Here is an 18742-nt window from a genome sequence, read left to right on the forward strand (position 1 = left end):
TTCAAATTATTGAATCCTCTTCAATGTATTAATTAACTCAAGCCTTATTTATGAGCTAACCTAGTAGCAATGTGAAAAGATTTAGAAAGTGCCAACGTTTCTAGTTTGACCTTCTAAGATGGAAATGTTTCAGTTTTGTTTTCTTCCTTTTCAAAATACAGTCCTGGCATCAAATGATAGGATGTTAGTGGGTCAAGATGGAGAAATGTAACAAAGGCATGAAGCAGATACAACCGAGGGTCCGACAGACACCCCAGCCTTCAGCCAGGTGTCACCAGTGGACCCAATGAACTGCAAGCACGTGATGCAGTTCCATTTTCCTGGGATATTCATATAGGAAACATTCTACTTCCAAGCCCCTATTTTCTTTTCTATTAAGGCCATAATACTGTGTGTGTGTGTGTGTGTGTGGGAGATCTTATATATTTGAAAACTATGACCATATATTTTGCTTTTACATGTACCTTGTGCAGTGATAAGTTGGCAGAGTACTTTGTAGAAACCTTTTAAATTGGCAAACCGGTTATATGTTATTTGAGAAACATCATACCCGGACAGAAAGACTGTGCGTAACATATATGCACAGGGGAGGCCTATGGAAATTGCGGTGGGGGTGAACATTTTTTTGTTTTGATTTTTGTTTTTTTGTTTTTTTTTTTTTTTTTGCATTTCCTAACTTCACTGTTTTTAGATATGCTTAAAAGTAATATTTTCATTACAACAGTGGAAGGAATTTGCCTTTTTGATGTTAGGAAGCCGGCTGATTTAAAGAGTGGACAGACTTTGAGGCGGCAAAGTGCTTGTCTATCGATTGGTGAATTAGCTCAGGCAGACTCTGAATCGGGGTGTGCAGATCTTTCTCCTGCACACATCTGAGCCACGTGGCAGCGTCTCCTCTGAAGAAGTCACTTAGAATGAAGGAAACTTACTGACCCAGAGAACTTGCTTTCTGAGTGGGAATCAGGGGAGAGTGTGGCTAAGGGAGAAGGGACGGAAAGACAGCAGAAGTGGGTTTCCCGGCTCCATGAACGGCTTGAATGGTGGCTTTATTTGGAGAGCTGAGAGCATTCTGCATCCGTGGACCACATGCGTCTGATTCATCTGGAGGGTCAGGAACAGACTGAGGGAAAACGGCCTGCTCTGAGCTAATAGTGAAATAACAAAGCGAGAAGAAAGGACCCTGATTAGCTCAGTGAAGTCCATTGTGGGCATCCATTTTGCCACTAGTGAAAGAAAAGCTTCACTTTCACTGTTTTTTTCCTGTAGCTCACCAAACCTCCTGGGTGGACATTCAGGGCTAGGCTTCCCAAAGAGAATCCTTAGTAGAAAGAGGCACCCACCTTCCGCCACCTTGATTGCAAAGCCAGCTGGTGGTTTCTCCCACCTTTCTGTGGGCTCCTAGGGCCCCAAAGGAGTGGAAGAGATAAGAATACTGGGTCTTGGCTCATTTTGCTGCAGACATGATCACAAATGGGAAATATCACTTTGTTGGTTTGCTATCGGCTAGGTCAGCCACCAGCACCTTGGGGCAAATGCTTACAGTCCCGATTGGAAAACAGAAGGCATGGACTCACCAGGCAGCTGGGTAGCTGGACTCAGCCTTTCTGGGGAAATTGCCTGGTCTCGGCATCCCTATCCTGTGTACTCAGACGGGGAGAGTGCAGAGTGGCCGTGCCGAGAGAGCTGGCATCCAACGTCGTAATTTACACCATCTATCTCTTTCTGACTCTCAGGCCTCAGGCAAATTGCATGTCTATGTGTTGGATTAGTTTGAAATTTGATCATGCATTATTTTCCCTCCAATTAAATTATTTATATATTTGATTAACGTTTTCACTGCTAAGAAGTCAAATTTTCAATGAAACCACAAATAAATGCATGCCCATTGAGTTTCAGGCCGCCTTCCCACGGGATCAATCTATCTGTCGAATGTTAAGAGTTCACTGTGTATTACTTTTCTTATCTACCTTGGATTTTGGTGAGAAAAAGAACGTGTCCGTTTTCAACCCAGTCCTAGGAAAGCGATGCAGACGGTGAGGTGTGTCTGGCCTGACTCCCCCCATTCCCTGGGCTCCCTTTTTTAGCTCAGGGTCCTGAGTTTTAGTCCTCCCTACTGCCTTGTCTTTTCTCTGGCACAAAAACACACCTTCTTCTAATTTAACCTTGTCAGGCTTGAGTGCTAACCTGACAGATGTCAGTTAGCACAAGACATCATCTAGTTCATGGGGGAACATTCTATGGCCCACAGGCCAAATCCAGCTGCTGCTTGTTTTTGTACAGCCTATGAGCTAAGCATGGTTTTTATGGTTTTAAAAAAATGAGAAAACAAAATTTTCAAAGACTATTTCATGACACATGAATGTTTTCCATGTTTATAAATGGATAGGTGTCCTGTTCGTGTACATGTTGTCTGTGGCCGCTTACAGACCCGGAAAGCCTAAAATCTTCACTATCTAGCTTTTAACAGAAAACAAAAACATTTTTGCTTCATCACCCTAATTTTACAGAGCAGAAAATTAAAGCCCAAAGAGGGGAATCGGCCTTTGCACAGGAACCCAGCTCATCAGAAATTGGCCTGGGATGCGTCTTGCCTAGTGCTCTGCCCACTGCGAGGTGGGGTCTGCCCTCTGCGGGCACTCACGGCAGGGGCCGATGCGGCTTTTGAAAGGAAAGTAAATATTTAGAACACCATGGACGTGTGAAGTCTGTGATTGCTTCGAATTTTAATTTTCACTTGAAATCTAGCTCTAGGAAATATTTTAAGCTTAAAACACACTTGAACTATCTAAACAGGCAGAGAGATGTCTTCCTGTTTCCTTATCATAATTGATTACCTCCTCTGTGCAGCATTTGGGCTGTAAAGTAGAGCAAGATCAACATGGTTCCCACCCTCCCAGGTTGTAGAATTTCATTTAAAGAAAAATAACTGTGATCTCCTTGTCAGTTTGAACTCAAGAGCAGTTTCAGAAAATTACAAAAGCGTATTAGTTGGGACTCAGGTCTAAGGGGGTGGAAGGTGAGTGTTCGCGAGATGCCAGGAATCACTTTCTGAAAGTGAAGTTTCTTTAACTGGCACAAGTTCCTCCCCATCCCGCCCCATGTGGGGACAACACCAGGGTGTTCGTGCTTGCTGGTTGGCATGGGACTCCCGGCGTTCAGATTTCCACTCACTGTCCCAGAGGCGAAGGTCGATGAAGCTGGGCCAGGTATAAATATGAAGCGACTGTGACTTTTCCAGGTACTGCCGTCCTTAGCTCGTTGCCAGTTCTTCCCTCCCTGCTCAGTGGCAGATCCCTCAACACCATTGTAGGCAGATTGTGCAACTTCGCAGTCACTTTGTGTCCAGTTTAAACCCCCAATCTCACATCCAGTTTGGAGCCTCCCCTCCATGTCGCCGGCAAGGTGTGCTGCCCGAGGGAGCTGGCAGGCTGCTGGCTCTTCCTCTGCCACCCCACCTGCAGGAGCCAGGGCGCAGGCTTGCCTCCTGTCGGCCTCCGCCATCTCTTCCTAGGGTCTGGCTCCTCCAGTGTGTTGGGCAAGACAGGACGGGAAGAGGGAGAGTCAAAGTCTCTTACTTCACTGGCCACTCCTGGCACCTCCCCCACTTGGCCGTCCCAGCTCCCCTGAGTGGCACCAGTTAGCCCAGATGGCCTCCTGGGGCATACACGCAAGGGCTGGCTTTCTTGTGGGGTTCTACCCTAAGGTATCCCCCACATCCTCACTGCTGGAGACCTGACCCAGCATGCTGCATTTTAGGTGAGCCCCGGCAGCTAGCCCAGGCTCACCAGCGTCACTGGTGTACACTGGACTCACAGAAAGCTCACGCCTTCTCACCATGCCCAGCAGTGGCAGTGCCCAGGGCCTCCTGTGTCTACCTGGCCAGTTCTCTCCCGCCATGCACGATCCTCATCCTGTTCTCCAAAGGCACCAAGCTCTGTTCTCCTGCAGGTGCTTCCGTGCCGTCTGTCTACAGTGGTGTCCCTTCCCTGCACACTTGCTGTGACTCCACTCCTCCTTCAGGTCTTGCTGTAATTGCTGCTTCATCGGCGAAGCTGACCCTCAGCCCTGGTGCTCCACGTTGATTTAGGACCCCCTGTTATATGTGTTTATAAAACCCTGTTATTTCCCTTCACAACGCTTATCACAGCTATAATTGTATAGTAATTTAAGTCATTATCTGTTTTCCTCCAGTAGACTGTAATTTCCTCAGGGCAGGAATCGTGTCCGTCGTATTCCCCAGTGCAGGGCCTGGTATGAGCGGCACCCAGCACATCCATGTAAAAGCATCAGACAGAAAAGAAATGCTGCAACCCAGTGTGTTCCTTTCATTCCACCCAGCAGAGAGGGGTTCCATGTGGATATCTTTTAAATCCCTTTGCATTCTTGGGAGTATATTATTTCAAAGTTAATGAAATACTTTACATTAAATTATTATTCTTTAGATATCGGGTGAAATGAAGTCAAATTAAGATAAACAAAAGCATAAAGTATAATTTCTTTTGCCCAGTGACAGTTTAGTTTGCCACATGGGTCAAATCAGTTCAGCAAACATTTGCCAAGTACCAGGATACCATCAGTCGCTGAGAATATGCAGAGACATGGGTCCAAACTTACGGAGTCGAATCAGCGCAAGCTGTAGTTCAGTTTCCCAGTTTTAATTATTTCTTCCTCCTCTCTCCCTCTCTCCCTTTATTCCTCCTTTTCTTTCTCTCTCCCTCACTTTCTGCTTTCCTTCCTTCCTCCTTCCTTCGTTTCCCCCTCCCTCCCTCCCTTCCTTCCATGGGCATTAATCCAAGGACCCAAGCTTTATTTCCAATAACCTGGAAAACTGAACCAAGAGCAATTGTTATGGCATGGTTTTTGTGTGATCACTTATTTTTGTCTCTGGGAAGGAGAATTCATAGAACCCCTCTGTTTCATGTGGGCTTAGTTTCAAAGGCTGGGCTTCGGCACACATTTGGAAAATGCTGGGTAATAATGTACGGGGGCTACAAAGGTGTATTTGAAGCAGAAATTGAAAGACTGCAGGTTGTTCCCTGCCCAGCACGTCCGTTCTCTTCACACACTTGCGGGCATCATCGTAAGTGTTAAGAAGCGCTCACACAGAGGACATTTGGCTTTCGATAGGAAACCCGCATCTGTTTGCCACGGGGTTGCTCTACCACCGAGTACATGAGTGACTGTGTTGGTCTCCTTGTCCCTTTCAGAGCTTCTGACAGTACCCTGGGTTGTCTCTCTGTGTGCCACAATATGCCACTGACCGTCTTCTGTTCATCCACTTTTCCGGAAGCTTCTCAAGGAGAGGATAGAGAATAACAATTCATTTTTTCCTCTGTCCTCATTCAGTTTTAAACTCCAGAAATAGCACCAAAACAGCTATTTTTTTTTTTAATAAAACTTTATTTTTTTTTTTGCCTAAAGCCATAGGCCACCTAGTGGAGTAACTGGGAAAGGCCCACTCTGAGGATAGAATTTTACCCCCAGGCCCCAGGGACTACTCCTTTACAAGTCCCAGCCCTTGCAGTAAGGTAATTAAAGGTTGTGTCACTACCAGGCAGTACCTGAAACCAAAGGGAGCTTTCTCTTACTGAGTGAAATTTTTAGTGATATATTTCTATGTATATTTAAGAAAGTGCTCCCAAAAGCCTTAAATTATGGCAAATAAAATGCAGAATGATCAGAGAATAAAAACAGCATCAACCTGGGATACAAATGTCCTCAATACCCTATGGCTGGACATTTACGCAATGTACCCAACTGACTGAAATTTTTCTTCATTTGACCCCAAATTAAGAACCTCTTCCTGGCCGGGCGCGGTGGCTCACGCCTGTAATCCTAGCACTCTGGGAGGCCGAGGTGGGCGGATTGTTTGAGCTCAGGAGTTCGAGACCAGCCTGAGCAAGAGCGAGACCCCACCTCTACTAAAAATAGAAAGAAATTATATGGACAGCTAAAAATATATATAGAAAAAATTAGCCGGGCATGGTGGCGCATGCCTGTAGTCCCAGCTACTCGGGAGGCTGAGACAGGAGGATCGCTTGAGCCCAGGAGTTTGAGGTTGCTGTGAGCTAGGCTGACGCCACGGCACTCACTCTAGCCTGGGCAACAGAGTGAGACTCTGTCTCAAAAAAAAAAAAAGAGAGAGAGAGAGAGAAAAGAACCTCTTCCTCTGGTGCTGCTGTAGGTTTCTTGTGTCTCTCAATTGTAGGGTATTCGATATATTAATCCAAGAAACTAGATTTAAAAATATGATTCTAAAACTTGGAATTGGTGAGGAATTCAGGGAACTTCATTTTTAATTTAAAAACCTGATTAATAGAATTTCAGAGCTGGAAAAGCCCTTAGAAACTAGTGAATCCAGTACTTTATTTTCTACATGAAGGAAACTAAGGCCCTGAGAGATGAAATCATTTGTTGATGATCACGTAGCCCTCTTCTTCAGTATCTAATTTATTTCTCTATGATCCTTATTCCGGAAGAAATCCAGCTAAACCTGAATTAAAGTTTAGTTTGAAAGCACTCTTGGTTTTCCTGTTCCTTGTTGGAGAATTGTGCGTGTGTGTGCGTGTCTGTGTGCATGTGCGTGTGTTCCCTGTCTGAAGTCTGAGCCAAGGCTCTAACCCAAGACCTAGCACGTGTGAGAGCTGGAGCGTCCTCGCAACCGCCTGGCCTTGGCCTTGGCACAGGAGAAATGATGGAGGCCCAGGGGGTCAGGAGCAGCTCGCCCCATTCCCCACCTAGCTGGTCAAGAACCTACCTCTGCTCTTCAGATGCCCGATGCACCGCAGTATTTTCCTGCAATGCCGGGCCCCCTCCCAGCCGTGTCACTCCTGCTAGTTAGGAAGCATGTGCACACGGTTAGCAAGAGTAAATCTACGTAAGAAATATACTACCTCGAATACAAAGAATCTGTAATATGTATGGTAGAGCCATTCATGTCATCTTTAGGACTTAAGATTGGGACTTTTTTTCACTTCCTTCTGTTTCCTTCAGAAATGAAGAAGACATTTCCATTTGATTTTCCCCTCTCTTTTCCCAAACCCCAGCATATAAATAATGACCATATTCATGGAGAGAAGAAGGAGTTCGTGTGCCGGTGGCTGGATTGCTCACGAGAGCAGAAGCCCTTCAAAGCCCAGTATATGCTGGTGGTGCATATGAGGAGACACACAGGCGAGAAGCCTCACAAATGCACTGTGAGTACAGAAGGAGGCGGCAGGTGGTGGACTTGGGTGTCCTCTCTCCCGAGTGGGTCCTTCCTTATACTCTTAAGAGCAGCTGTACATGCTGATGACTGCAGCTGCGGGGAGGTGTGGTCGGGAGGCGGGAGAAGAGGGCTGGAGCGTTGCCCGGTGATGTTGGACAGCTCAGGTCTGCAGGGCGCACGGAGCGCCAGCATTGAGAATGGCACAGGGCCTTGTCACCTGCTCAGCCCAAGAGCTCATGGCGCCAGGGGACTCGGAAGGCAAAGGGAGGTGCCACCCTCCAACTTACAGAGTTGACCTTGACTTTTAAAACCACTTATCCCCATCCCTGGTTTAAAGTGTTTCCTTGCTGTCCTAGTCAGCCCCCCGGCACAGTGCAGGCCTGTGCGGCGGCTAAGCATTCTTCCACTGAGGTGCCCACCAGGCGCCCTGGGCACTGCTCAGCCCTGGAACTTTACATCTTAAAGGCCTTTACAAACATGATCAAATCCAAGTCTTTGTATGGACACAAAGCCATATTAATGAACTTTGTGCTGAATCTGAAATCAGTGGGAATTCGAGGAGATCAATGAGCAGATAATGAAACCCATTGTCCACATTGAGCGGACTATTAAAAAAAAAAAAACTTTAGGACTTTTACTGGCACTGAAAACGCTTTATCTCGCACTGCACCAAGCCACATCTGAATCCCAATAAATGCAGAGTTTAGTGGACTTTTTGTTCCTTGGTTTTGAAAAGCTGCTGACCCTTGAAACATCAGTTTTTCATCAACTTCGAGGACGTGTTAGGCATAAGCTGCGGTCGCTATTGTGTGGAATAATCCAGATTTACCTGTTGTCCTCAGTTTGAAGGTTGCACAAAGGCCTACTCGAGACTAGAAAACTTGAAAACACACTTGAGATCTCACACTGGAGAGAAACCCTACGTCTGTGAGCACGAAGGTTGCAACAAGGCCTTCTCCAATGCCTCCGACCGCGCCAAGCACCAGAACAGGACACATTCCAACGAGGTGAGCGTCCTCCGTGGGCCCAGAGCTTGTGGGTGGAAACAGAGACCCTCATGGGTACTGGACATGGAAAGGTGCAGCGTTTTCTGTCTTCTTTTCCTCTGGGCCGTTCCCAGCCTGAGTGGGTTCTGCCCCTACGGGTGACGGTGGGGCTGAAAACTGGGTCTAGGTGAGTTATACAGATGAAGAGGGAACTTCTTAAAAACCCTGAGGAAACTCACTTAGTTTCTTGTTGTTCCTAACTGCCACCTACTGGTCAAACAGTAGGAGCATTTAATTTGGAATTCAATCCACATGCTCTGCCCAAAAGAGCACGAATCTATGCAAGGGATGACCCTGTAAGCACCAAGGATGGATTCAGAAGCAGCATGTTGGCAGCTAACGGCTAAAACAGCACTTTTGTGTTCTCCAGGTGGTATCTTCAAATGCATTATATCAAAAAAGATTTTTACAGAGCAGCCAGCCTTGGCTAAATACGATTTCCAGACATCATAAATTGCAAAGGATCTTGGAAGATAGTCTCAGAAACCCAGAACAGTTTCCAGTCAGTTATTTAAGATAATATACTGAGTAAAGATTCATGGTGGTGGATGGTTCCTGTTGTATTGCTGTTATTTTTAGGTAGTTATCCCCCCAGAATTACAGGGAAGCTTAAGAATGAAAATGGTTCTACATTCATTTTGCTCACATTTTAAAGCACATCTGCTGACAGACCTCCAACTCCTCCTTGGAGGTCTGGCTCAGATTCTGGCTTCTCTATGAAATCTTCTCTCGAATGTATCCAGAGATTGACAAAAAGATACCTGACATTTTGTGTAGAAGTAGGGTAACTAACCAGAATTTGTTAAAGGAGGCATAGTTCAACCCCACAAAATGTATCATCAGTTTGCCTGAAAGGTGTTAGAGAAGGAGCATTTTGCACACCTAAGACTTTGGAGTGGCTTTCATTTGACCTCACCCAATGTAAGTCAAGCTCATTCATGGTCTTTCAGATGGAGGGTTGGAGAGAGAGAATCCGTGAAAACAAGTGAGCCATTCTGCTCAGTGTTCATTTGACTATAAGGTGGTGAAGCTCGTTCTCACTAAATTTTCTTTCAGCTGAAGTGATAGAGCAAAAACATCTCTAAGGAGATTAGCCACACTCTCTCAAAAGCACACTCACACACAGACTCACACAAGCAAGTTCATATATACCAACTCTTGTTGAAAAGGTCACGGTGGAATAAGGAAACTCAAGTCACTTGGAATCTCTTATTATTGACCAACTGTTTGAAGACATTTTACAGGAAATGCCACATCTCCATTTTTTATGTCAAAAATGCTTTTACTGTGTGCAATAGCTGCAGTATAATCTGTTGTACTTATTTTGTACAGAATTTTAGGGAGTCTAGAACAGGCAGATCCACAGAGACAGAAAGCAGATTAGTGGTTGCCAGAGCTGAGGAGACAGGGAATAGATAAGACTCCTAATGGGTTCAAGGTTTCATCTGGGGGTGGTGGAGACTCTGGAATTAGGTAGTGGGATGATTGCACAACATCTAGAATGTGCTAAATGCCACTGAATTGTGTAATTTAAAAGGATTGCTTTTATGTCATGTGAATTCTATCTCAATTTAAAAATTTTAAGGGGTTATGACTTTTAACTTAGAATTTAATTAATGTAGTTAACCATATTTCATATAGGTAAGTATAATTTCAACTAGACATTTAGAGGATATTCATTGCTATAGATTTTAGGCCAGACTTCTCTCCTATTATTGTGGAGAAATGTCAGCAGTGGATGTGTTAGGATTAGAATGCACACCTATAAAGGTAATTACTGAGCTTTTTTATCTTTTTATGGACCTAGAATATTTCCACGTTTGTTTGCTTTAATTAAGTGTGTTAGAGTTGAGCTTGTGTTCTTTTATGAGGTAAAAAGAGCAATGCTATATGAGAGTTGAATATCTGTAATGAGATTAAGAGATATCTTCATCAAAAATATCATTTACTAAGGTTGAGCAATTTACTTAAATTAACCCTGATCACAAAGACATAATTAAAATTTTGTTCACAAACATGTAAATCCTATTTCTCTATTCTATGTGCAAGGCTTTGGCCTTGCGTATGAATGATGGACATTTTCCGATACACCAAAATTAAGTTTGTCTAGGAAATCCAGTTTTGTGTGATCATACAATCCTAGATGCATGAGGTTATTTGCTTTCATTTATTTGCTCTCATTTTTGCACCTTCATTTCTTCACTAAACAAATATTGATAGCTAGTTATGTGCCAGGCCCATTGCTAGTGTAGGTGCAGCCAAGAATATGGAATAGAACAGGAGGGGAGTGATTCTGTTCGGGGAAACCATTCTGGCACTGTTCCATCCTCAGGCTCTCCTGCCCATTTAGGGCCACTGGGCTGTAGCAATGGCCACTGGGAAGGCTCCCCACCCCATACCACACAGTTCCTGTTCCTCCTGAATATACCACTAAACAAGTTTCCTCAAGCTCTGATTCTGTTGAATCTCCCTCTCCAGAAAACTCCAATGGCTCCCTCTTTCCTATAGGAAAAGTGTGGACTAAAGCTTGTAGAAGCACCTGTTCTCCCCTGGCCCAAGCTTGCCCTTCCATTCCTGGCCTCTCACTATCGTGACCACGAACAGGACCTCCCCAGAAGCCTGTGCCGTGGACTGCCCTGCTTACATGCATGCAGGGGTTCTGCCACTGGACCTTTGCTCAGGACACCCCCTCTGGCCCTTAGTTTTATCCCCCAGAATCTTAGCCTCCTTTCAAGCCCCAACTAAAGTGCCTCCTCCTAATAAAAGCTCCATTTATTGAGTGCTTACTATGTTCCATTCATCTGGTAAGTACTTTATGTACATGATCTTATTTAACACCTACCGTAACCCCATGAGCTGGCATTATACCCAGATATAGAATCTTAATAACTGATGACCCTTGTGATCATCCCAACTGAAAAATGGTCCCTCTTCTGTCCACCTCTTTATGTAACATTCACACTTTATATTGTAGATAATTACATTGTCTTATTTTTCCTACCCAATTTGATATTCCTTAAGACTAAATCCAGTTATATGAAACTTTGTGCTCACAGAATCTTGCATATAATAGGGATCATTAAATGTTTATTGGAAAAAAATGTATTTGTATAAGTTCTACAGTCAGTAGAAAAAGTATCAACTACATTCACAAAGTATTATCAATGTCGTGAGTCAGAAAGGTAACAACCACACCTAAAGTTGAATATCCAGGACCTAAACAATGGGCACCTCAATAAGTCTGACAACATTCATCTCAGCTTCTAATTATATTTTATTTCATTCATTGATCACAACAAAATTTAGGGGCAATCTACATGAGGGGTTAATACATTTTGTTTATGTTTTATTGTGAAGTATAGATTTCCTGAACATAACTGTGTTCTTGTGCATTTTTGTGGATGGACAATGTAAATGTTCACATTCAAGGGCACACGGGCACAGGTGTACTTGGATGGGCTATTGTTCCTGGAAATGCAGGAGCTGACGAACATCTGTGTGCTCATCCCACATTAGCTGTGCCCTCGGTTCTAGGTTAACCCATAATACACACATGCATATATTTATAGGAAGAGTAGCTTTTCAAACATACTGTGTGGCCACGCTTTGTGTTCCCTCTCCCCTTCTGGTGTTCACACGCCTGCCCCACACATCCCAGGCTGTCCACTGATGGAGCAGCCTGTCACAGCAACGCCATGAGCAGGCTCAGGGCTGATGTCAGAACACTGCAAGGTAATGACACTAATCCTCAGAGCCATTCTTCTGTCCCTAATGCATAGAATTTGATGCGCTCATTTCATTATATATATATATATATATATATATATATATGGGGCAAATCACACAAGCTCCTGAATAGACGTAATTCATAGTTAATGGGAATCAATTCTACCCAAAGGAATCTCAGATTTGGAGGTGAAGCCTCTCAGGATAATTTTCGGGATCTTTGCTTCACTGCATTAGGGCATTTCAGCATTTCAGGTAGCACTCAGTCTGCTCACAGGCTTTTAGTGAAAAAGCATCTTTTAGACATGCATTCTGCAAGACGTGGCATCTTTTTAAATGTAATAGATACATTATATTAATCATGCCTTTTATGACGATTGCTTACCTAATAGCTCATCTTCTGGTATACGGAGATATAAATAGATATTCATACATGCATCTATGAGTGTATTTTATTTCATGCCAAGTGAAAAAAATCACAATTCTGATGAGCAAAGGCCAGTTGTCCTGTGATCTGAGTAAATATTCAGCTATAAGCATCTCTGTAATTTTTAATAACTGTATCTTTAGGCTTGATCACTGACCCACATAGAAAAGGAAATTAGCGTGAAATAATTTATAGGCCTTGGTTAGTACTCAGGAGAAGAACCCAGGCCAGGAGTCCTGCCGCAGCACACCGGCCCCAGCCCTGCACAGCGTATGGTGAGCGTTCACGGCCAGTCTGTGGCGTGGCTTTCTGACTGTCATATCAGAAAGGTTCTTGGTATTTTGATCCTTGAACATCCCCACACATGTGTAATGCTACCCAAGGGAACACATTTTAGTGACATCTAACAAAGAGAGGCTAGAGGCAGTTTTTTATTTTATTATGCCTATTTGTAAATAGTGAATTTTTAAAGGAGGCAGAGTGATATTAGATGTCAGAACCAGGACATCCATAAGAAATTTCTTCACATAAGCTCTTCTGAAAGGTATGCAGCATTCTCCTAATGAGATGATGGGTGTCTTTTAAGCCTCCTTCCATCATCGTCGTCATCACTATCATCATCATCATCATCACAAACTGTCTATTAAGTGCCTATCATGGCACCATGATACTTCTTCCCACTCACAGTGTAAATGCTTCTAAGAACATCAAGGCAATTTACACATTCTTAGTTCTCTCTGAGCTCTCTCTAAAATAATAATCTATTAAACCTAGATTCTATGGACATGGAATAATGTTCAAATGGACTTAATTAACCATTAGTTTCTAGAGGTATTTGAACACCTCAAAGCCTCGTGAAAGTGTTTTGAAAGAATGAAAAATATAACGAGCAGCCACAAAGGACTTTTGGGCTGGGGTAGAATCACTTTGATAACACTCTGTTAACTCATTCTTTGTGGCATTTGGCAGAAACCGTACGTGTGCAAAATCCCAGGCTGCACTAAGCGCTACACGGACCCAAGCTCCCTCCGGAAACACGTGAAGACAGTGCATGGCCCAGAGGCTCACGTCACCAAGAAGCAGCGAGGGGATGTACATCCTCGGCCCCCACCCCCGCGAGATTCCGGCAGCCACTCACAGTCCAGGTCACCTGGCCGGCCGACTCAGGGAGCCCTGGGGGAGCAGAAGGACCTCAGCAACACTACCTCAAAGCGGGAAGAGTGCCTCCAGGTGAAAACGGTCAAGGCGGAGAAGCCTATGGTATGTCATTCACTCTCCCGATCTTCCCAGAGCCGGCCCAGGGTTATTTCAAAGAGGGACCAGACTGCCCCCGTCCTCACTGCATCAGGCTGTCTCTGAATTGAGGAGGTCATGAGCCCAGTGACCTAGATTGCTTACTCGAAGTTGACCAACTCAGAAAAAGTGTTTCCAGGTTTCCTAACGAACTTTTAAAATTGATCCAGAATCATAGCACTCGTGGTACGGAAGGAGGCACTGTTCAGCATGTCTGGAATGTTGAAAATCACGCATTGAGTCTCTTCGTAAACATGCCTTCTGTCTTCTTTGCCCTGGTGACCCCAACATATAAGCCACAGTTCGTATTCTTTAGGGGTTTACAAGTCCAGTGGGATAGACTGAAAAGCAGATACTCACCACTCAGTGTGATGGGGCTGTGTAGACAGCATCCAGGGGAGGAACGAACTACGAGTGCACTCAGAGGACAGAGGACAGGGGATGCTGACTCAGCGCTCCACGGGGGCCGGAGGAGGGGCAGGCCGGGAGCAGGAGCCCTGGGAGCTCAGGGATGTGCAGGAGCACAAAGGGGTGAGGTGGGGGACACCACGACAGCACAGCAGCATTGAGGTTGATGTATTTTTTTTTAAGAAACCACTCCAGTACCAGTCTAGAGATTGGATAAACTGGAGACCATTTCTGCCGTTGTGCCTGAACCGATGAGGTGCAGAGCAAGGGAGAGATTTGAAAGATTGGTGACTAAGAGGATATGTGGATTCTGCTACTTTTTTCAACATCTTTCAAACTTCAATTGGTGATTTCGTGTATGTAGTTTTATAAAACACCTAAAAATTTCAAAAGGACAACAAGAAAAACTAAAGGAGTAGATATTGGAGGACACTCAGTACATTTGCATCTGGCCATGTGTATAACGGATTGAACTATGTGAATGTATCGAGCTCTAGGCTGTCACTCTGACCTGTGGAGGAAACGCACCAGATAGAAGTTACGTGCTTACGTTCTGGATGCACGTAAATGATAGGCAGATTTATGTTCAGTTAAAGGAAGAATTTTCTTAAAATTAGAGCAGTTCAGCAATCGGATTGGCAGCCTATAAATTCATGAATGATGTCACTGTATAGCAGGACATATGGGCAGGAAATAATGTACAAACAGTTCCACCATCAGCAGGGTGGAAAGCTACATTGTAATGACTTAACTGAGTTTGTCTTTGAACTCTTAAGAGTCTTAGAGATCGGCATTAAGTCTAGCCAACATAATGCAAATAGGCTATCCAGATTTATCATTATTTCTCAGTGTGCAGCTATACTTTGCTTTAAAAAAGTGTCTTAATAAAATGTTTATATATGTATTATGATCGATTGCTGTATTTTAAAATTGATTGGTTCATAAACTGTGTTTTATATACTTTTTTTGAAGGGTAGCACATATGTATTCCTAAAATAAAGTCCAACGCTGTAATAATTTTGCAGAACATTCAATAGTGTATCCTCAAATGTTTAATGAAACAAGGAAAGTGAATCTGTGGTCCCCTAGATTATGTCATCGAAAGATGATGATTTATGTTCTTGGGCTATCCTAAGAACCCAGAATCTCTTATACCTTTAATATACATCCCTAGTTCAAGAAAACTTGTCATATTCTCTCCAAATACTCATTGTTTAAAAAGAAAATTGGTAAAAGTAAAAACTTGCAGCAATTTGGCTTAGTGACATTGAAATGCCCCAATGTGTAGAATATTTTATAAGGTAATTCAGTCATAGAAACATAGGACTAGAAGAGATCATAGAGGTTGAGATTAGGCCCCATATTTTATAGGTGAGGAAACTGAGGTTGAGTGAGTTTAATAAGTTAATCACATTTCCACAATAGACGATTATGTGTGTATGTGTAAACACATTTAAATATATGTAGATATCTGTATAGGCATTTACTAATGCACGTGAGATTTACATTTCTAATATTCTTTCTTTAAAAACATGGCTTTGATTTGATCATCATGCTATAAATTAAATTCTTTCTTCTTTTTTCTTATTAATGCAACATCTCTTCTGTCTAATGCTCCTAAATGTCTTGTTCTCACTTCCTAAGGACAGTGGGTAATAAGGTGAGGGAATTTTGTCTTCTCTGTCCTTTTTGTTTTGTTTTCATTTTAACATTTAATTTTTTTTGTTTCATTTTTCTTTAGTTTTTGTGGCTTTGTGATATCTTTGGTAGTGAACATTACTCAGATATGCTTCAAATATAGAAGCAATGTGTTTTAAACATTCAGCATGTGGAAAATGTGGAGTTAGTTGGTGAAATTCATTGTTCTATCTGTCTAGGTTTTCATAATGAATCACACTGGGGCCGACCAAGCAGATGTTCTCAAACACTACTTAATTATTGTACTGACGAGTATAAATTCATTCTTGGGCCAGACACGCACCACCTTCTCTGGGGAAGATCTGAACACACATTTGTTATTAGCAACTTAATTTCTATTTAACTGTCTGAGTTCGCCAAAGCAGTTTTCTAATTGTAAGTGCATTTGTGCCTTCTCACATACTCTATGAAAGTGTGTGTCTGCATGTGTGTATATACACATACACACAGATTCGTGTCTCCACACACTCTGATTTGACAATCCAAAAGTAAAAGACACTCAAAAGTCTGGAAACAAGTACCTCGGGTAGGAGTAGGTGGTCTGGCTCTCCAAGACTGCTGAGGCAAAAAAAAAAAAAAAAAAGGCTTCACGTACTCATGATCAATTCTGTATCTCTTATTTTGATCTGCTTGGTTACCCAGGACAAAGTTAGTGTATCATGTGGCACTCACTTAGAAAGTGTTTGTTTTCTTGGGTATATGTACTATGATAGCAGAAAACATGTAACGGGTTCCACTGAGAAAACCTCTTTAAAACCCCTTCCAGGTGGCACTGTACCTGGCACCTGAGACTACAGCAGTCTGTAACTAAGTGAGTGTAGTTATCTCTCCCGAGAGAATTTTCCCTTTTGGCTGTTCTTAGTGGCTCTAGTTTTTATAGTAACACTGGACAAGATGCCACAGATGCATGGAAGTAGCCGGCCTAGGAGCCTAGGCTGGTTGCTCCATTAACTTTGTGACTTTGGGCAGTCACTGAACTTCTCTGACCATCACTTTTCTTATCTGTACAAAAAGGATTAGACTGTTTATCAACCGGGGCACCACTGGAATTTTAGATAGAACAGTTCTGTGTTGTGTACCTGCCCTATGCATTGCAGGCCGTTTTATATAGTGTTCCCAGATGTGGGGACAGCTAAGCTTTCCATCCTCAATTTCCAGGAGCCCTGGCAAGGGGCTGGGGGTAGGGAAGGTGGTACTTTCCCTGATTGAGAACTAGTGGACTAGATTGAGTTCTCATTAGTCGTGGCATTTTCTCAGAGTCCACTTGGTTGGGGTTAGGGAATCACTCCTAATTCTCCTAGTGACCTGCCAGGGCACACTAAGGGAAATGAGGAAATCACAGCTCACGATGGCTGTGATTTGCACTCTTTCTTCCTCTCTGGGTACAGCAGAAGCTAAGTGATTGAAGTTTTACCTCTTGCAGCTGCCTTTACCCACACCCAGGTTGCGTTTCTACAAAAGCAAGAAAATGTAGAAAGAGGGAGGAGGAGTTACAAAGAGCTTGGCTAACCAGCCCTGAATAGCCTAGAGGGGCTCTCGATGGAAAGGAGGTACTGTGTGCTTATGGAGCATGTCTTGAGTTTAAGTTTTGGCTGAGCAAAATGAACCCCAAGACAAAACCCACCTGGAATAAGAATAATTGCTAATGCCCTCTGAGCCAAATATTGTCCAGGGATTTTTATCCTTGTGTACTCTCTGGGCTTCACACTTAATTCCCAACATCTTATCCTAAGAAATGGTCCCCATTTTATAGATAAGGAAACTGAGGTTTAGAGTGGCTAAGTAATTTGCCCAAAGAATAGAATCATGGAGGTAAGACCGGAACCAAGGAAGTGAGTTTGCAGAGTGGGCCTCTGGGCAGGGTTCCATGGCAGACACCATGCGGTCACCCTGCAGCTAGCATCCTCTGCTGTGCATTGCCTCCCCCTGCACATCAGCCTGGTGGTCCATCAGTCATTTTGGCCAACAGTGCCCACCTCCATTCACCAGAACATACTTTTTCTTCTCACTCAACTGGCTGATAATCCTGAAGATCTTGATATGCATGAGCTCTCATTACTGGCTCCCTTGCCTGTACCTTCCCGGTGATGTTTCTTTCCTTCCCTCTTGACCCCAACAGACATCTCAGCCAAGCCCTGGTGGTCAGTCTTCATGCAGCAGCCAACAGTCCCCCATCAGCAACTATTCCAACAGTGGGCTCGAGCTTCCTCTGACCGATGGAGGTAGTGCAGGAGACCTCAGTGCCATTGACGAAACCCCCATCATGGACTCGACCATTTCCACTGCAACCACAGCCCTCGCTTTGCAAGCCAGGAGAAACCCGGCAGGGACCAAATGGATGGAGCACGTAAAACTAGAAAGGCTAAAACAAGTGAATGGAATGCTTCCACGACTGAACCCCGTTCTACCCCCCAAAGCCCCTGCGGTCTCTCCTCTCATAGGAAATGGTGAGTCCCACGTCAGACCATGCATCTGCTCAGGGTTTTTCTGTTCTTTTAAATGTGGGCCTTCTGTTTTAAGCTTGCTAGTTTCTCCACCAGTCCTAAAATTATCCTGTAATTTTAATATTAATTACATCCATATTAATGTTGAACCCATTTGAGCTGCCTTTCTGGAGGGTCTGTATTTTAAAAACAGGTAGGAACAGGATAATAATGAGACAAAAAGTAAGACTGTATCTGACTGATACTCTGATGGTGAAATCATAACTGTTAGACTAGGGTAAGAAGATCCCAGCAGCAGAGGCATCTGTGGTTAGCACCCTGTCTCTGGTTTCTAAAATTAAAATCAGGTTAGCAGCCACTTTTAATAATATTTGCCTAGCTTAAGGAAAGACAAGCACCCTTTCCCATTGTTAGTTCCTGCATCAGTTTTTGCTTCCAAGATTACACAATACCTGGAGCACATCCTAAGGATGAACCTTTCCACTCCACCAAC

General features: G+C 43.7%; 1 protein-coding gene across 1 annotated transcript in view; it reads left to right on the forward strand.

Moving 5' to 3' along the window:
* The window catches only part of GLI3 (GLI family zinc finger 3), a 258402-nt gene that overhangs the window by 236860 nt on the left and 2800 nt on the right, over positions 1-18742 (forward strand). The window contains exons 11-14 of the mRNA XM_069461897.1: positions 7047-7196; positions 8050-8214; positions 13376-13666; positions 17925-18252. Coding sequence (XP_069317998.1) covers positions 7047-7196; positions 8050-8214; positions 13376-13666; positions 17925-18252 — 934 coding nt within the window. The remainder of the gene's footprint in view (positions 1-7046; positions 7197-8049; positions 8215-13375; positions 13667-17924; positions 18253-18742) is intronic.

The sequence above is a fragment of the Eulemur rufifrons genome, chromosome 29 (assembly GCF_041146395.1).
Source record: "Eulemur rufifrons isolate Redbay chromosome 29, OSU_ERuf_1, whole genome shotgun sequence".
Classification (NCBI taxonomy): Eukaryota; Metazoa; Chordata; class Mammalia; order Primates; family Lemuridae; genus Eulemur; species Eulemur rufifrons.